The sequence below is a fragment of the Dermacentor andersoni genome, chromosome 1, assembly GCF_023375885.2.
Source record: "Dermacentor andersoni chromosome 1, qqDerAnde1_hic_scaffold, whole genome shotgun sequence".
NCBI classification, from domain to species: domain Eukaryota; kingdom Metazoa; phylum Arthropoda; class Arachnida; order Ixodida; family Ixodidae; genus Dermacentor; species Dermacentor andersoni.
Window position 1 is genome coordinate 54,152,055 of NC_092814.1, and position 19,786 is coordinate 54,171,840.

The following is a 19,786-nucleotide window of genomic DNA, read 5'->3' on the forward strand; positions in this document are numbered from 1 at the left end:
TCTGCAGTATGGTGGTTTTATTTTTCAATAGCATCACCTTAAATTCTTTTTAGTAAGCTACACATACAGATGCACTCATGTACGGATCCGGTGCAGAACTCAATTGAATTCTGGGGTTTCAGGTCCCAAAACCACGATTTGATTATGACGCAGACAGTAGTGGGGGACTCCGGATTAATTTTGACCACCAGGGGATCTTTAACGGGGACCTAATGCACGGGACACGGTCGTTCTTGCATTCTTGCATGCCCACATCGAAACTCGGCCGTCGCGACTGGGACTTGAACCCGCGACCTCTTGCTTAGCAGCGCAACACCATATCCGCTAAGCCGGTGGAGAGCTTACCATCATAACGCTATAAGCGTAAAACGCCGATCTCTACATTTGTTGGTGCGTCGGTCGATAGTCACCAGAAACCGGGAATCAGAAAGCAGAACCAGAAAAAAAGTTCGTGCTACTAGCAAGAACTTTCTTTTTAATTAGCAAAAAAAAAAAGAAAGGAAAGAAAGAAAGAAAGAAAAGAAAATGAGGTAATGACGAGCTTGTCTTTCTTTTTAGTTACATCCACACGAAGCCAACAGACAAGGAAGGCAATGAAAGTGTAGGGGTAATTAACTGTTCTGTTACGTTAAATGTAGAAATAATAACGAAAACGAGAGTTTATTGACCAGCTGCCTAATCTTAACGTTCACGTTTTGCGTGACCCCTGCGCCTGGAGGCTATCGCACGTTCACCGCCATGAATAAGTGGCTCTGGCTAACAATCCCAGGGCTCGATCAGTTAGTACACATACATAAATGCACAAGAAAGTGGACGGGGAGACAACCATCGCGATAGCTCAATTGGCATCGCACGCGTAACGAGGAAGGTGCCACATGGTTGCGTCATGTAAACCAGCGCACAAGCAAATGGACCAAGAAAAGAGGACGACATTTCACTGGTTCATGTGTCTGTGCGCTGGTTTTCGTGATGCAACTATAACAAGTCGTCCAGCTTACTGTGCTTCTGTGCCACGTGGGTTAGGTTCCCATTTGCGGCAAGTTGTCTTTTCGTCTAGCTTCTTGTGCCCCATCTCCCTCATTATTTCTACATTTTCCCATTAAAAAAAAATTAATTTCCCCTATTTCCTACGCTTCGTCGTCTGTTCGCTTCATGTGGCTGCTGATATAGTGCCGCACTGCAGCGCTTCCGTTGGAATTCCTGTATACGGCTACGTGACAGCGCAAAACGTCAGCTTCCTTTAACTGCGCTAGACAGATTTGGAAATCACCCCCCAGCACAGTGAAATATCTCGGGACAGTAGTCAAAGAACACGTCTGCGCAGCGCTGCGCCACGTCTGGGCTTACGAGACATAGGCGGTCACAGTGTGCCGCCTCTTAGTTGTGTGCGTGATTTACGTTTCCCTATACACCTCTATTACCGCTCCTTTCTCCTTACCTCTCCTTGTCCCCTTCCCCTGTGCTGGAAACTGGTCTCAACTCTTATGAATCTCCATGCTTTCCCTCTCTTGAGAGCATAAGTGTCTGCGCGTAAAAAACACAACCACTCAAGGACACATTCACATGACCTTCTTTCACTGCACAGCAGGGACAAATAAAAGCGTTCGTGAATTGCTTGCAGCAGCTTAGTGGCAGTACACAAACCGCCTTCCTTTCAGGTTGGTGTGCTCTTATACGCTGTGCATCATCAATATCAAAGTGAATTGCTGTTGTTCCAAGCTTATATCCTCCAACTCACGGCGTAGGCTACGCAGGCCTACATCAGTTATTTCGATACTGCGCAAGTAACAGGTGTCTTTAACAGCGAAGCTGTTTGCGGCTAGGCTTCCGTGCGTGTGTGTATATATATATATATATATATATATATATATATATATATATATATATATATATATATATATATTGATAAAGGATTCCTTGTTAAGGTGAGGAACGTTTCAGAATTTGGGCCTCTGTGTCGGCTCTGTGCCGTGTGCTAAACAGCTTGGCTGGTCATCCACCTTCAGAAAGTTGAATGGCTCATGATTTGTTTTTTCTTCTTGTAGCTTTCTCCCTTTATTTTGTGAGATGAGAAGCTCCAGTAGCAACCATTACAGCCAGTGCGTGGACAATTATGTTTAGCAACGAAGAGTGTTCCGCGTGAGCATGAAGCAGTTGAAACTTGCGTGCAGTGCTGGGCCGCTCCATCATCGTGTTCGCCCAGGACGGCTCGATGCTGCGCAAGGCCTGCGCCAACATCAAGCACGACATCCACCTGGTGCGGCACGTCTCGGTGCGCAAGTTCCCGGGCTTCTCAAGGTATACACGCCACGCGCGTCGTCGTCGGCCGGGCGCAGAAAATGCAGCCCGCACGCGCCCCAACGGTGTGCGCTGCACTTTCCGCATTCCGCCTCTTGCCACAAACGCGAACGCTCGTATACAAGTGCGAATTCTAGGCGTAGCGCGCGAAACTTGTCAGGAGTTACAGTATGGATTCCCAAGGAGCCACGAAAACCATTCTCCTTTGTGCGCGCAGCAATATTAGAAAGGAGATATGTACTGCGTTTGGTTGCACCAGCAATCGCTCACACACATGCACGCATGATTTTTTGTTTGTTTGTTTGTTTGTTTGTTTCCACGACGTTGGTGGTATTTACGGACTGCGCTGCCCAACAAACGAAATGTTACGAGAAAAAAAAAAAAAAAACACTGAGCTTCCTCAGTTGCTCTCACTGTCAGTTTTCGGAACACAAGAGACCGCGAGGAACGAAATAACTTGGTGTTCTTCGCGGCCCGAGCACGAGGCTCATGTGCAATGCATATATGTCGCCACGCACAAGTGGACGTCCCCCTCTATTCTTCGCTATATACGTGTTGAGGCTGCGGTAAAATTGATCTCCTTTGCGTATTCTGCGATAGAGCCAGAAAACTAAACAAGCTCGATGTTTTATATTAGGCCCTTGCCTCCGACGGAGCACGAACGACAGAACACATCAGCCGATTTATACCGGTGGACTTAGTCTAACAAATAATAAGAAGGCATTCGCATGCATTACGAGGCTATTTTTTTGCTTCACACATTACTCGCACCGAGAAAACTCAGGAGTTAAGCGTTTATAAGCGAATAACCTATCAAGTAAGTAGAATTCACTATTTACTTTTCAAATACTTCGCAGAAACCCTTGTAAAAGCTATGCCAGCGCCACTTTCGAGGTATAGCCGTTTAGTAAAATTTTAGCAAGACGTACTGGCGCTCCGCTTATTTTGCCAGAAAGCCTCCGTTATACTATACATACGGACTCCAAGACAAGACGGCAGCATTGAGGCATTTCGTAACAGGTTTTGGGGGCGGATACCCCGAAACTACTTCAATTTCACGAGTACAGCATGCACCTTAGGTAATCTAATCAAAAGTTGATTAGGGATTTTACGCAATGAAACTTTACTAAGGGATTATATAGCACTATTTCATATGACCGCCGCGCAAGAAATCTGATGAAAAAGAAAAGCAGACTCAATTTCAGTAGACATCTGCATAATGCGAAGCATACTTGGTGTGGTATATAGAATAACTGTTCTGAATCATACAAGTGTCCTGCAGCGAATGGCTAGTGTTCTTGCGACGTGTATATCCTATGGGTCTGTCTGTATGTGTATTTTAATTATTTTTATTTTTCATTAAGTTTTATTGCCCAACACAATCTTTATGTCTGTATGTGTGTGTGCGTGTGTGTGTGTGCGCGCGCACACACACGCACACACATTAATCTAATCTAATTATTGATAGTTCAATTACAAAAAAATCCTGCTGGCGCGGTGTACGTCACTGCTGACAGGGTACCACAGGTTCCGTCCTTGTATATAGATTTTTAAGAGCTTGGCTAGCGTTATCTGGGACACCCTGTATACGTATCGTAGACTGTTTCCAGTTTAGTTCATGCTTATTTTTAATACGCTTTCGCTAGAGTATTTACTGGCACAATATGTTGCACTGTGAGACGCATGACTGGTACATATTTCAACAATTCTTGCAGTATATATATTTTTTTATATAGGTAGCTTCATAAAGAAAATTGGAGAGAAAGTAGCAGGGAAAAACGTTTTCGGAAAAAAGTTTTCGTTAAAAAAAAATCGAGCAACCGCAATTCAAATGAACACCATGCAAAATAGCACACAAGATATGCGGGCTTTCCGTCATAGATGTGTTGGGCTGCTAAGCACGAGGTCGCGGGATCGAATCCCGGCCACGGCGGCCGCATTTCGATGGGGGCGAAATGCGAAAACACCCGTGTACTTAGATTTAGGTGCACGTTAAAGAACCCTGGGTGGTCGAAATTTCCGGAGTCCCCCACTACGGCGTGCCTCATAATCAGAAAGTGGTTTTGGCACGTAAAACCCAATAATTTAATTTTTTTCCGTCATAGACCAATAACGTTCCAGATTTCCAGAGCTCCCGTATAGTATACACGACTTTCATCGAATCTTGGCGCGTAACCGGAGGCTCTGACCGGTTGAAAATCAGATGAACAGGGAACATGCCAATGCGCATTCAGGGAAGCTTCACAACCATGCTGCTGTGAGTTTACAGGTCAGTTGAAAAACATCATCGAAGTGACGGTTGGCGCATATATCAGTGCTCTTGCTCTTTCTTCACCAGCGTCTGTAGAACTCGGGGCGGCCCGAGAACCCTCTGTCAACACGTTGACACAGAGAGCCTACATCATGCACCATCATATTCGTTAAGTTTCCGAGAAGGAAGGACTGCAGAATTCGATCAAGGAAAAATAAAAACCACATCACACACGCGTGAGTCCTTTGTTGGATATACTTTCTTTCATTCTTTCTTTTTTTCCCCCACGTTGCCATTGCCATCCCTTCTGATGCTTCCTTTTAAGCATTGAAACGCAACATTAGCACACCACGAAATTGCGAATATCGCAGTTGTGTGTGCGGAATTTCAGTTTATTAGACCAAAAGCGGTGCCGATGAAGGAGCGTGGGAAATCCGAACGTCATACTTTCGGCAAGTGACGGGTGAAGTGCCACTCGGGCCCTTTCAAACCACTTTCCAACTGCCTCGCCCGTTCTGCTTCCTTTAGCAGAAACAAACCGTCAGGCAGTCAACGGGGTTCGTGCTCGGAGCACGAAATTTCAGTTGCTATTCTCAGCCAGAGCATGCGCAGCCGTTTCACCTCGGAACCACGAGAGCCTGTAAGCTTTCGTCGCACACCGTGAGCTCAAGCGAATGCCAGGCGCTGCTCAAGCTGCGCGCACACGCACCACTGGGATGCATTGGCTTTGGGAGGCAGGGGCCCATGATCACAGAAAAAAAGAAAAAGGCATTCCGACTGAAGGCATAGCGCACCGGTGAACTAGCACAGTGAATGCCACTTTATCATGAACGCAGCGCGGAACTCCTTGCACTAGAAAAAACCCACACTTTTTCTCCTTCATTTGAAACCACGTTTTCTACGAGAGAGACGGATGTCATTTCTTCGTGGATACAGAAGAGTGTTCACGTCAGTTGATTATCGGGAGGTCCACGTGTTGACAAAACACAGCTTCGTCTTTATCAAGAGGCAAGCACGATACACGTGGAAACCAAACGTGGACGGAAACACGCGCACTCAGGCGCGAGACCGCACATATACCACGCAGCACCGTCACACGATAGTCGCGCACACGAGAGATATACGCCCATCCGCGCAACATTCGCGTACGTCACGCGTGGCCGCAATGGAATTACAGTCGCCCTGCATTTGGTTTCACCCGGCCGTATATGTGCGCGGAGACACGCACAGTCGAGGCCGGAATGCGGACGCAAAAGTCGCACGCGTTTTTGTCGTTTAGACGACGCGCTCCTTCGCAGCCCCTCTTGGAGCGCAGTTGCTCTCAACCTCCGGAGTGACAAACTAAATTGTTCGTCAGTGAGCAGGAGAGGAGGGGTGTTCGCCCTATAATACGGCGCACTTACGTTCGCCCGCGAAGAACAAAGGGCGAGGGGCCATCGCGTAGAAAAACCGAGAGCCGAAACGGGAGCAGCTCGCGCTGCTGAAAGAAAAGCATTGCGAAAGGGCACAAAGGAGACGGCGGCGAAACAGGGGCGGCGCCAACGAGAGGGACTTTGCCGGAGGCCGCCGCTTGCACGCTTTCTTCGCGTCGCGAAGCGGCCCGCGTTAAAAGAACGAGCTGTTATACGCAGACTGCGCGGCAACTAATTCTTTTCGTGTGGGACAGCGTCTTCGCTCGCGCTTCACGCTGTCCGTACTCGAAACGCAAAGCGTCGTTCGCTTTTCCCCTATGGACAAAGCCGCAACGAGGCTGCTATCTGTCGCGAAAGCTCCCAGGCCACACAGGCCAAACCACTATAGCGGCCGGACTGGAAATAAGGCCTCGTGATGGCGCACTTTTGTTGGCTCTAATTTCTTTTTTTTTTCTAATGTGGAGTATTGCACCGCGCGGTTATTAAATGTAGAGGATTCGAGACGAAATTATAATTTTGGTTGACCGAGCCTCGTAGCAGCGGCGCACGTCAGAGCTTGCGCGATAGTCGCCAATACGATTAAGATGACGAATAGTTTAGAGAACTGCGCGAATGATATACAAACACTCGAGACAAATGCGCTGGCACCTGTCCACTTCGTATTATTTGTCCCATTGTCTGCGCCGCTCGCCGTGTAGATAGTAAACCAACAAGCCCAATTTGGAGCCCTCACGCCAATACGACTATTCAGTGACAAAGCTTCACTAATTAACTTTTAATTAACGACTTATCTTTAGGCGTGTTGTAATTGCGGAGTTGAAGTGCATCAGCCAGTGCTTAAACGAAAGCTCTCGGCCTTTCACCGCTATATATCGAGACACACGGACTAAAAATGCGCCGTGAATTTAAACGTATTGCAGCGCTCCAGTTAATAGTCTTCCTTAATGCATTATTCCATAGCAAGGGAACATATTTATAGAAACAGCAATGAATCTCGCCGCAGATCTTTTGTACTTATTTCTCGAAACTTGTGAAAGGCTCAGAGTTTCCGGCAAGAGCTAGTTATGTCTGAGTAATGGCTGACTTCAGTACTGCGATTACAAAATGCGAGAACAGACGATGTGTCAGACGGCATGTAGCCTTCTCTGACCTGGAACGAAGGCTGTCATCACGTATTTCACGACGAACGACTTATAATAAATTCGGAGCCATACACCCGGCAGCTGTTCAGAAAACACGAAGCACTTTCAGAATTTGTATCAATTTCCACGCATTGGGTGGCAATGGCATAAGATAATTATCAGTGCAGAGCTGATGTATTGAACACACTATTTCCAAAGCAACACGTAGTGAAAGAGGGACGCCTAAAACGTCGAGACGCTAGAAAACGTCAAGACGACAAAAATCAAGCCGATAAGGAACATCTTCAAGTCGGCATAGAATGACCGGACTCCTCTTTATCCGTTTTTTCACCCCTTAGACAGTTACCTGACGTTACGTATATCTCTCCAGCGTAGCTTCAACTTTATATTGCTCAATTATGTGTGATCAAACGTAGAACATAGTTCTTGCGACAACATAATTGGTGTACGTAGTGTTCCGAAACTTGAATAACTTGCCGTCAAAAATAACAAGTGGAGAGAATCTCCGATTACCTCATAATATGAGGGCTTCACAAGCTTCATAGCTACCCCTATAGGTTTGGGTCATGTCATTTAAACACCCGAATCACGATGAAATCCCTTATCGGAGCAGCTTGTGCGATTCAGCTGCGCTCCGTCTGACACAGGAATATGTGTACGTCGCCGTCGAAGAATATCGAAGTTGGAGGTTGTGCTGCAGCCCAGAAGAATTATTTGATGGACTGGTTTGTGAAGAGACATGATGGACCAAAATGCGGAAGTACTCTCGACTAAGGCAGGACGTACCTATAGCGCAGAAATGCGCACACCGATCTGGAACCTTATCATGAGGTTAGGTTTAGAAATGACAAGTCAGAAATTAATATTCATTCCGATGTAGTGTTACAGGCGCACTGTTGACCTTATCGTGCTATAAAAAATGTGCTAATTGATAATGCGGTACTTTATCGTGTAAGCTCTTCTTTTTTCTTCCACCTTCTCACGCTGCGTTGTAAGAACAGGCGGTTGTATTACTGTATTACTGTTGTATTATGAAGTGGAGCACCGAACGAAATACGGCACACGGCTGGTACGCTCAGATATTGTGAGCGCTCAGTTTAGAAAACTGTAGCAGAAGGCGACAAAAAGAGAGAGGAAGGTCATTTAGACAAACTAGACTCATGTCCATTTACCTATACCCTGCATATGGGGAACGGGAAGGGGCAATAAAAGGGAGATAAGAGGCAGAAGTTTAGATAATGAAATGTGCAAACTATGTCTCAAGGTATGTATGTCTCACCTGTCTGCAAAGTATGTCTCAACTGTTGACATCCTAAGCGCACAAGAATATTACGCATTCATCTTGGACACATCACTCAAATTATCAAGCATTTTCCCGGCCGCATAGCTAAAACCTGCTCTAACTCCAGCTTTGGGCAGGACGTTCGAGGCATCATTGTGCCAATGCACAGGTGCAGCAGCTCACGGCTTTGAATTTTCCGCCTTGGACTCTTTCGAAATTCCATGCGAGTCGTATTACACATTCGTGGTTTCAGCACGAAGAAAACCATTCCTCAAGCTGGAATTCTGGAAATTCACCTGGGCCATATCACCAAGAAATTCTGGAGTTCAGCCCATATCTTCACTGATGAGTCTTGCCATCAATAGGAGTCATTGTGTGGTTTCTAAATATCGTATTCTGGTCAACACTTCTCTTACCGTCTTGAGCGATGAACATCAAGCACGGAAGCTGAACTTTATGGTATAAGAAAAGCCGTTACACATCCTTCGGCAACCAGCAGGACCATGGGTCATTCACCTTTACGGACTTAACAACGGCCCTACAGGAACATATAGCATGAACATGGCTAGTAAACGACATCCAGCGACCCGAAAGATTGGTTACATTCACCATATGCCATTGTCGCTGACCACGCTGTAATATTCCCAAGTATTCCTGGACACTGCGGCATGTGCCTAAATGAAGAAACTGGTCTCCAATCCACGCTGTGAAGGTGGTTGGACAGCGAACCTGTAAACGACCACTGGAACGATTACCCATTGCGACGGAGGTTAAAATTATTCACGTGGCGACATTCACATATTACCTAATTATTAGCCTAAGACGTTTCGACGGCCTGCGACTTGGCTTGCGCCTCTACTTCGCGCACCTACAAAGAGTGAACCATGGAGAGAAGAGAAATTCGCCGCGCCTCGTATGCACGCTGCTCTTCAGGAGTCCTCACTATAGATGTGGCCTACCAGAAGCACTGTCACAACACAAATAAGTTGCTAGTGCGGGTTCTTCTTTTAGGCACGAAAGTGTCGCTGCCTGCTTCGTATGATACAGTCAAGCTGCTGTCGCCGCAGCAGTTTGCGCAACAGTAATTCTTACCGAGAAACGTGTGCTAGCTACGCGCTTCGCATTGCATGCAGGCGCAGGAGCGCCTTATAATCAATTATGTGGTTCGGATGCTTGTTTTCAGCTTGTTCTTTATTGAAACGTAGCTGTTCTTTATGTTTTATGCGTAATTCCAAAGAGTGTATGCACTGTTCGCTTCACTTTGCTGATTGTTTGTAGCCTCTGCCTTACGAGGCTATGAGCCATTGCATTTGGGGGTATGAGCCAGATGATTATAGTTTTCTGTCGACGTTACGCCACGAAGAAACCCCGGGATCCTAGCCATATAGACAACTTCGCTGTAAAAGCGGATCTAGCTGTCCGCAGAGGCCTACATTTAGAACATTAAATACCAATATACTTTACAAAATCTGATACATCACCAATGACAAACAAATGTGCCCACGCAGAAAGGAATCGTCTGCGGAGTCTGTCGCTTCACCAACGTCACTTTCTCCAGCAGACTTCCACATCAGCTTCCCGGCCACCGTGAGGCAAAATATCAACTTTGCCCAAACGCCGCATTCACCAATAGCCAGCTGTGCCGTCTTGGACTGACCGTTAACTCTCATTGGGATAACTGTGAGGCATTAGAAATCGTGGAACACATTTTGTTGGAATATCTAGGTTACAGAGACGAAATGACATGTTATCTCAGTAGAAATGGGTCTGTTTTCTAAAATTCACTAGAACTAGGAAGCATACTTAGTTCTGTGTCTTCTCTTTCAAAGCAACTTCAAGCTTTGAATTTCTTCATTTCTTCAAGACATTGGCTAAATTGACAAGCTCTAACCTATTTACATCGATACCATCACCGTTATCTCACCTGTACATGCCATGATCATATACTTTCTTGCTTTTTTTCTCTCATTTCCCTTCCTCCTCTCCATAGGGCTTTTCTGTCCGCGACCGCCTTCCCTATGCAGGGTAGCATGTAGGCGCTTACATATATGCCAGCAGAATTATCTGCATTTCATTATTGAGATTTTTTTCTGCATCTCTCTCTCTTATGCTATCAGCTGCTCTCATTTCTCTGCAGTAGAGAATCTTCTTTCAAATAGATTTACACATCAACGTTACATAATATTAATATTTGTCTCAACGTACCCCGAAAGACCCTCTTGCAAGGGTATTACATAAGAGGTAGGGAGGGAATAGTAAGTAAAATACAGTTGTAACTAGTTAAAACAAATCACACGCAGTTGAATAGCACAAGTAAAAAAAAATACATGGCAACATACATGGTAACTCTATCGAACATGGAGAGTAGTTCTTGACAGGCCAAAAAAAAAAAAAAACACGATCAAGAACGATTCAGTTCAACAAAAACAAGATCAGTAGTTATAAATAAAAAACAATTGCAGTGTTCACTAACAATGCATATGACATCTGTCCTGCAGATAGCCATGTATAAGAAAATGCGTTATTGTTTGTCGATGTTTGCGGACCTGTTGTGCCACAGACGCTGATAGTTATGCACCAACAGTAGCCCAACATCGTGCATTGCTTTATTGCTTACAGGCGCAGCGCAAAATGGTGTGAAATTGATGATCAATTTTAGTGACTATGTTTCAAGGCAGATTATTCCAGTCTGATGTTATCGTGGAATGCGATCGACCTGCTTACGACTTACTTACGTACACTGCGACTTGCGTAGTTGGACGTTGAAAGCGTCAGCAGATATTGCGCTAGCACAATGCATAACGGTGTTACCGCGATCATTCGGACGTTTACGTAGCAAGCGACATAAATAAATACAAAAATAGCACCATTCTTACGGAATCACGCGTATTCATACCGTCCGTGTTTCCGTATCCTTTGTGTGCATGTTCGCGAATGCTGTGTTTGGAATCTGGTACTCGTGAGGGACTTCATTTGTACGGTCGCCAGGAACATTTGTGAGTTGTGATCTGCCCAGGAACATTTATATTTGTGTATACGTGCGTAAGCTTTAGAACTGATGTCACTGTAGTTCTTTTTCTATCTTTCCTTGTAATATTTGCATAATTTATTGTGCACTTGTCAAGTCAGAGGATATCAGTAGGTACTGCTGCCTACACGCACCAACACCTCTTCAAATACAGACAACTAAAGAAAAGAAAGAAAACAGGCGCAGACAGATGAACCGTACATTGTAGAAATTATTATATAAATTGTCACTCAACCTGCAGAATATTATATCGCATATGCGCTGCATAGTCATTGCGGCAATGATTGCATCATCTATATCTCGATTGAGGTACGTATGCTGGTCACGTGTGGCTCAGAAAAGGCAGAAGTGACGCCTCATTCACTTCTGGCTACTTCTTCACCTCGCGAGAGCAGTGTGCCTCAAAAGGTCTCGCGCAGTCATCCACTCGTCCAGAGACGTTCAAACTTGGATTACATATAATACGACCCGTATTATGTGCAATCCAAGTTTGAGACATGTGTGTGACATGATGTGCGCACTCGCGAGAAATTTCCATGGGAAGTTACCAACAGAGGCCGTTTCATTTGCAGCGGAACTTTCATGGACCACATGCGCACCATGCTCAACTCCAGCGACTGGCTGGTCATGTCGGACTCCCAGGCAGAGCAAGACATCCTGGAGGGACAATGCACCCAACTTACGGTTCACTTTTTCGGTACGTATGTCTGCCCTCGGTTGACATGCAGAGGGCGCGTCACTCGTGTCCGAACGACCTCCACAAAACAATCTACATTACGCACACAACACAGAGAACGTAACTTAGCGGTGATGTCCGAGTCTTCGCGGAAAGGCCCACACTTCTCATACTGCCCCGCGGTGTGCTGCAGTCTATACACGCGAACACTCAAGTGTGCTCATGGTTACTGAAAAGTCATAAATCGCCGAGTGCACAGGGACCTGGCAAGAAACGCCCTCAGAAGCGTTTTCAGTGCGTCTGACTCAAGATTAGGATACTTTGTGCGCTCGGCTTGTTGTTATCTTCTATATAAGAGCAGCACTGACTTGTGTCACGGCGCCCTCAAACGTGGTCACTTAGGCCTGCCGACAGTCGGCATGACTTTTGCACCTTCTCAACTACGCACGTACTTAGTAGACGGCGTGGATCGAAGCGAAAGGGACTCACAGGGGCAGGTGATGCTGTATTTGTACAAAATATGTAGCTGCACTAGGACGAGTTGACTGGTAGGACACATTACGTGCGGCAATTTCTAGCACATTCCTGGCACTGATACAGCGGCTCAAACCGGAGAGAAGTTATGGTCTGTAGGTGAATACTTACTCTGCAGCGTTGGCTAGAACATAACACATAACAGCTTGCGAAATTGTGGCGCGCACTTTTTAATAAGGCTGCCCGTCATGTCGCGCGCAGTATTACTTTCTGAAGAATTGGCAGTTATTTTGTGATGGCCAGTGACCAAGCGTGACCTTGGATGACCAACGCCTAGGCGTTGGTCCCGGGTTCTATCTACGGAGCAGGACGAAATTTTCAACTGCGAAGCTTTCTTTTTGAGAGACACATATTGGTTTCCTATAGACATACACTTTCTCACAATAAGAGGGAAAACTGGTGCTTCGACGCTCTCATATGCATGGGAATTCCGCGATGTGGTGGCTCCGGATTGGCATCGTCCATGGAGAGCCAGGAGTACTATTATGGACGTTGTAAAATTCAGCCATGTTGTCGAATTTGGTAATGGCGGCATTTTGAGCCGATCATAGGAGCCCACAACAGCCTCTGATTGGCTCGAAATGCCGCAGTTACCAAATTCGGCAACATGGCTGAATTTTACAGTGTCCATAATAGTACTCCAGGACACCTTGGAGGCGCACCGGGCTAGCCCCGTTCCGTCTGTCACATGTGGTCCATTCTTGCTGAAACAGCTCATAAAGAGGCGTTTTTTTTTCTTTAACATTACCCAAACACACATTTTTCTTTTCGTTCAATCGCGAGGACTTGTGCTTGGATGTACAATTATATGAAACACAAACGTACTAGAAGGCCGCTAAAGTTGGCGGAAAGACGACTTGGTCCGCGCTCGCTGTGAATGCGATAGCTCGTCATCTGGTCTTGGTTTTCCTCTCTCACTTGCGCATTGTAGGTGTGAAAACTTTATTGAAAGATGTAGCACAGTCGAATGAAATCTTTCTACAAAAAGTTTGATATGACCATGTTTAAGGCCAAGCCATGTTCGAGACAAAGCATCGCTCACTCACATACCGACATTACCAAGGCGGTGCACAACGCCCATTACGAAACTCGCATAGACGGTGGCGCCAAATTTCGCTCCAGGTAATATTGCGAGAAACTCTGTTTATAGCTTCGTGCTATTCTCAGGTGGATGACAATCTTTTCCTTTCATGAAACATCCTCCTCCTTTTGCGCAGTTCCGCAGGACTGAATCGCCCATGAAACTTGAAGTAACGACGTCAGAATATGCGAACCTGTTTTCTTAATTCAGTTTATTTTGCATTTATTTCTATTTATAAACATCTCGTCAGTAAAAGCTGTGAGAATCAGCTTCACTACAGACTTAACCTCCTTCCCTCCCACACTCTCTCACAACACACACTTTACAAGGCAGACAAGTGCAAAAATACGATAGTGTCATAACAATTACCCTATTTTAAGCGAAGAAAGCATCAACGCAAAAATATACGCCACTTCTACGAAATCTATCGCTACAAAATAGCCGTCATTAATTAGGATAAGATTAAGGAGTGAAGAGAAAATCAACCGTAGAAAGTAGACGATGACTAAAAAGAATTAATAAATGCGAACACAGGTTATGTATAACACTGAGGAGATGGTTGAGGAGTTATGAACGGTAAATAAGTATTACTATTATCATTTGCATCCTCATATACGCACGACTCCCCCCAGCCCCCTGGTCAAACACACGCACGTACATTAAAAGACAGACAAAGGTGAAAACGCGAAATCTCATCTGAAGTACACTATTGCACATCAACAAAGCATACCAATAAAAAACGTCACCTCCGACGACCGAACAGTCATCTGATATTATGGTAAGATGAATACATCGCTGATTAATAATTTCAACGAAACGCAATCGTGGAAACTAGAAGACGAGTAATAAAAAATCAAAGTGAACGCAGAGATTCATTATGTACCACTGAAAACATCGCTTATATGTTATGAACGGTGACGCCCGCAATGCACGAAAAGTTAAGGTCTGAGGACGCTTGCTGCGATCGCGGTTCAGCTAAATAAATAAATTTCGCACGCGCTGTCGTGCCAAACAGGATGTCACAGAACCGGTACAGGTAAATTGATTCAGCTTTTTCAGGACACCAGTGCTCTAATTTCTACAGTGCTTAACCGTGTGCTTACATTACTCGTAATTTCTTGCCAGTTTCTGAATAACGCGTCGCTTTCGTGTCAGGCTTCATTCATGTCCCGTATAGGTCCTGAAAATGCATCCGGCTTTCTTTTTTTTATCTATCAAGGGCTGTTAAGTAGCCAAAACGAAGTAAGCTACAACCTCCGTGTAACCCGTGGGTATACGTACAAGCCAAATTCTTGTTTGTACACTTAAGTGCGACGCGACTGACAGTGAGCATTTGCCGCTGAAGCGATAATCTTTCCGATGGCGCATCAGACAAACTAGCGCGCACTAAGGACGAACATATGTTTTACAACCCAGTCGGAGATCACCGTATTTGCTTTACCGATCGTGGGAATTGCCAAGCCGTGATGCTGCAAGAGATTTGGTTCGAAATCGCTGGCGAATAAAAATTCCTGCTCAGCGAGAGTCAAGGAGAGTGGCCGAAGTTTTATATCGCCTCCAATGCAGGAGTGGTGCCGCATATCCTGAAATCGAGCGGCAATCAGGCAAAAAAGCCGCCCTCAAGGTTCGCCAGGGAGATGTCCTTGAGGGGCGTGCCTGAAGCAAATGCGGCTTCTCGAACACGGACCTCGGCGTCCAGAGGAGCACTGCCTCCGGCGCAGTGTATAAGAAAGCGCGCAGTCCCGTTTTCCACCCGGATCGTTTACGCGCGCTACGCGTGCTTCAAAGCGGATCTGAATGATCATACACGGCGCATACCAGCCAGTGGTCAGAATGGAAGACCCTGTCAGCTTGCGCATATGCATAGCACACGCACACGCACGCTCCATGAATACCATAATAATGAACCTTCGTTTCCGCCTTATTAGCGCATTCTGGTCATCCTCGTTTGAAGGTTGCAACCACCACTAAGTACACTTAAAAATCGTTCGGATACTTTCTAAGGCGTGGCACAATATGCTGAATGCGATTCCAGGCATTCTGGCTTCTGGTACACGAAACCGAGATGAAACGGAGAAACCGTACAATGCTCAGTGTACATGTACCAGTGGAGCGCGACGAATTGCTGGCATATATACAAATAGGCTGAAAGGTTTCTGAAAGAGTCGCGAGACGTAATAAATCGGGTAAAATGGCTGAGGTGCGACGTAAACGTTAGAACCGGCGCAATAAGGCAATGCTGGAACAACAAGGCCAGTTACAAACGCAAACAAACACCAAGTTTATATAGCACTCGTAAATCGTGCCAGAAAACTGTCTCGTGCCAGATACTGCGGAGAACTCCACACAATGCAACTTCGCGTACCGCGCGTACATTGAGCGTTCAAGCGTCGGACCAGATGTCTGACTCTCCAAAAAAACCTAGCTGGCCCAGCCGCGGAGCCGTACACGATGGTCGTTAATGACTTAAGTAGAACTTGTCCTTTAGCTAGTTGGTGTATTTTCTTTAAGTTGTAAAGCGATTCAGTCTCTAGTTGACGTCGATGAATGACGATGTCTTCCTGAGCGAGTTGGGGGTGGGAACAGGGCGGAGTCACTGCACACGGCGATCTTTCGCGCCACCCCTCACGTGCGAGGAGTAGGAAGAGCGCCGAACTGCTTAAATTATTTTACTGCACTATCTTCGGCATCGGTCCACAATTTCGGGCTACTGCACATACCAACGGGATCGGCCCACGTTTTCATATTGCACTGTCTTCGGGATCGGCCCACGAAAACGGCTAGGAATCCAGATACTCCATAGAGGAAAGTCGGGGTAGCTCGATAAGGAAGACATTATCTTCGATAACTCTAGCGTGAATCAAATGACCCCATACACAAAGACATACGGAACAAGCGCTAACTGACGATCGTCAACGACGCTTGCACGCTCCTGCATTCCATCAGCGTGAGTTGTCTGGTTTGGGTGTAAAACTCTTGTTCATCACCCGCACTACTTTAGTTACTCGAGTCAAATGAGATACATTTCATCGATTAGCTACATATAGTAAATTCGCAGTCTTTAAGATCCGAAGGTGTGTATGCTGTGCACAGAAGCCGGCAGTGCACGCAGTTTCGTATATGATATGGTTGTAGTAACGGTGAAGAACGACGCAGTGTTAAAACAACAGAGAGAGCAAAGTCGCGCGATTGTCGAATTCTGACCAGTGGGTCAAACGCGTCCGCTTTTATACATGAATCATGGAAGGTTCCAAAGTAATAGCTAGTATCCGCGTGTCTTCCAGAAAATACTAAACAAGTCGCGTCGCGCACACAGTCACATTATACAAGGTTCGGTGACAACAGACAACAGATAGAACCATCGATAACATTCGAGAAACTTCCGATACATGCAGGCGCTTCCTGCGCTGAGCGATAAAGTTTAACACTTTTTAGGCGGTGAAAAGTACACGTGTCAATGCCCCCCTCTTAAGAAGCATCGTACCGGTGCTACAAACATGACAGGAGAGAGAAAAACAAAAGCTCGCTTAGTAAAGAAAAAGTAACAAAGCAACAAAGAAACAAAGTTCGTTAGCGCGGGTAGAACATGGACTATTTCAGGTGGTGAGCGGTGCCGCTATGATTGCGAAATGCCGTCTGGCACGACCTCATAGTCCAGTGAGCCAATGCGTCGGATGTAGGGTCCGAAATAGCGGCGTAAAAGCTTCTCACAAAGTCCTCGTCGGCGTATCCGGGTCCAAACCCAAACACGGTCGCCGGGCTGGTATTCCACGTAGCGTCGTCGAAGATTGTTATAGTGCCGGCTGTCGGTCCTCTGCTGGATCTTGAAAACTGACAACACAAACTGTCCAAACGCACAAGTTAAAAACTTCATTAGTGCATTTGATTCATTAACACGCCAATTTATGCGTCCATGTAACTTTTATAGCGTCTGCCAGTCGCCTGCACTATAGTGTGATGCGCATAAAAGCGCTCACGTATCTCAGGCGCAAGATTCGTTGCACGCGTGCGGTTTCTTTGCGCGTCGGGTTCAGCTCGCAGCAAGCTGTACACGAGTATTCACGGCCGTGTATCTGTCACGCCGCGCTAATGGTTATTGACTGTTCTCCGGGGCACGCTAAAGGATCCCAGATGGCCTAGAGCCGCTACTTGGCCCGTCGACAGAGCGCGCGCATGCACGAGCTGGGCCAGAAATAGTCGCTCGCTGGCTACCGCCCGAGCCGTCTTTGCTAGATACACTGACAGGTCGGCATTGCTGCTCGGAGGCGAGGCCCCCCATCTATAGCGATTCATGTAGCGAATAGAGGGCGGGGATAATGGGGAGCACTTGGGGCAGTGCTCACCGCTATGAATGGGCGCACTGGCACGTGGCACACGGGAGAACTTGGCTCTGATTCCGGGAACAGCATGGTGGGCCTAATTGGAAGAACCGGTCAAGATTCCTTAAAACTGATGGTAGCGCTAAAAGGGACGAACACACGATGAAAAGACGACACGACGACGAGTGTGTTCGTCCCTTTTAGCGCTACCATCAGTTTTAAAGAATGTATCACCAACTAGCCCAGCACCAAGTTTTATCGGTCAAGATTCGTCTCGCAAACAGCGCGACAAAGTTAATCGCAAAGGCAAGGAACGTGCAGCATGGAACGCTGATTAACAGCTGTAAGCGTCACCATTGTAAGTGGCTAAAATTTGCTTGTTTTTTCATCTTAAAAGAAAAAGAAAGCTAGAAGTTCGCTGCGCAAACACATCGTTCTGCGTTCACATCGCTGAACTGCAAGTGGAGTCCGGCGAATGAAAATTGTCCACATCGTGCCGGTAAATCATTCAAGCCAAATTCTTGCATAACGAGTGCATACCGAACTTTCCTTCGACTGCGCATTCTCCTGCGCGTTCCGTCTCACTTAGCGGGTGTTGACCTTTTTGGCGTAAGTTGTTGATACGGCTATGTGACAGGGATGTTGTGCCACAATTTTAATCGACACGCAACAACATGGAAGAAGCTCGCTAATTGTTAAAATATGCTTGCGTATCCTGAATGTCCAGCGAGATCGAAGAACCAATAGGACAGGTGAAAGATAAAGCCAAGCATCCAATGATCCGGGAAACCCACTTGGGCCATAAACACCTAACGAATATGAAGGTTCAACGATATCAAAATGTCTAACTATGCCTGAACGTACATTCGAAGCATTCCAAAACTCGTTGGGCGAGTTTCGAGTGCTTTAGCTGGTACAAGGGCAGACTAAGAGCGGTCTAACTTAAACCACGCATTAACCGCACTTCAGTTTGATTACTGTAAGTATTAGAATGGCATTCACGCCGACAAAATAGAGCAGGAGATCTTTAGCACGAAGCCGCATGCGAGAACCGTCCCGCGTTAATCAACAAAAATGGATTAACGAATCCAAATCTCAGCTGCTACAAAAAATAATAAAAGACAAACGGAACAACAGTGAACTTAGGTATTATTGCAAAACATCATCCAAAACGAAAACAACAAATCACTTAAGGTAACAAATATGTGTATATACAGTACGTGTGTTAAACAACTGATTTAAAGGTTGATCATTTACAAGTACTCATTTAATTTAGCTTTGAAGGAATGTGAGTGAATTTTCTTTTATTGCTGCAGCTATCAGGAATTCCGGAAAGATATACACGAAGAAAAATGCATTGCTTGCTATAGTCCGCCATCATCATAAAATGATTTAAGTACGCTGCATGGACAGAGACCTCTCCCTGATGTCCTGTGTCAGTCAAGCGCATTCTATTCCTGCAAATTGGCCTAATCTCATCAGTTCTGTGCTGCTCTGATCTCCGTTTCCCCTCCCCTGGCGCGCACTATTTTGTAATATAACAGATCAGCCGCTATCTGTCCTACGCGTTGCACTGCCTGCCCAGCTCATACTTGTTCTTTTTAATGTCAACTGGAACTATTGGTTAGCCATGTTTGATCGCTAGATGCGTATTGCTCCATTTCTATCTGTTCAACAATAATATTGAAATAGTAAGTAATTCATGAAGCAACAGGTTGCCCCTTATAGAAGAGCATGTAGAGTTATGATAGGAGAATATGTGT

General features: G+C 45.9%; 1 protein-coding gene across 1 annotated transcript in view; it reads left to right on the forward strand.

The window, feature by feature from the left end:
• LOC126545502 (uncharacterized) overlaps nucleotides 1-19,786 on the forward strand; it is a 61,933-nt gene that overhangs the window by 4,990 nt on the left and 37,157 nt on the right. Inside the window, exons 5-6 of the mRNA XM_050193397.3 lie at nucleotides 2,172-2,298; nucleotides 11,986-12,110. Of these exons, the coding sequence (XP_050049354.2) occupies nucleotides 2,172-2,298; nucleotides 11,986-12,110 (252 nt within the window). The remainder of the gene's footprint in view (nucleotides 1-2,171; nucleotides 2,299-11,985; nucleotides 12,111-19,786) is intronic.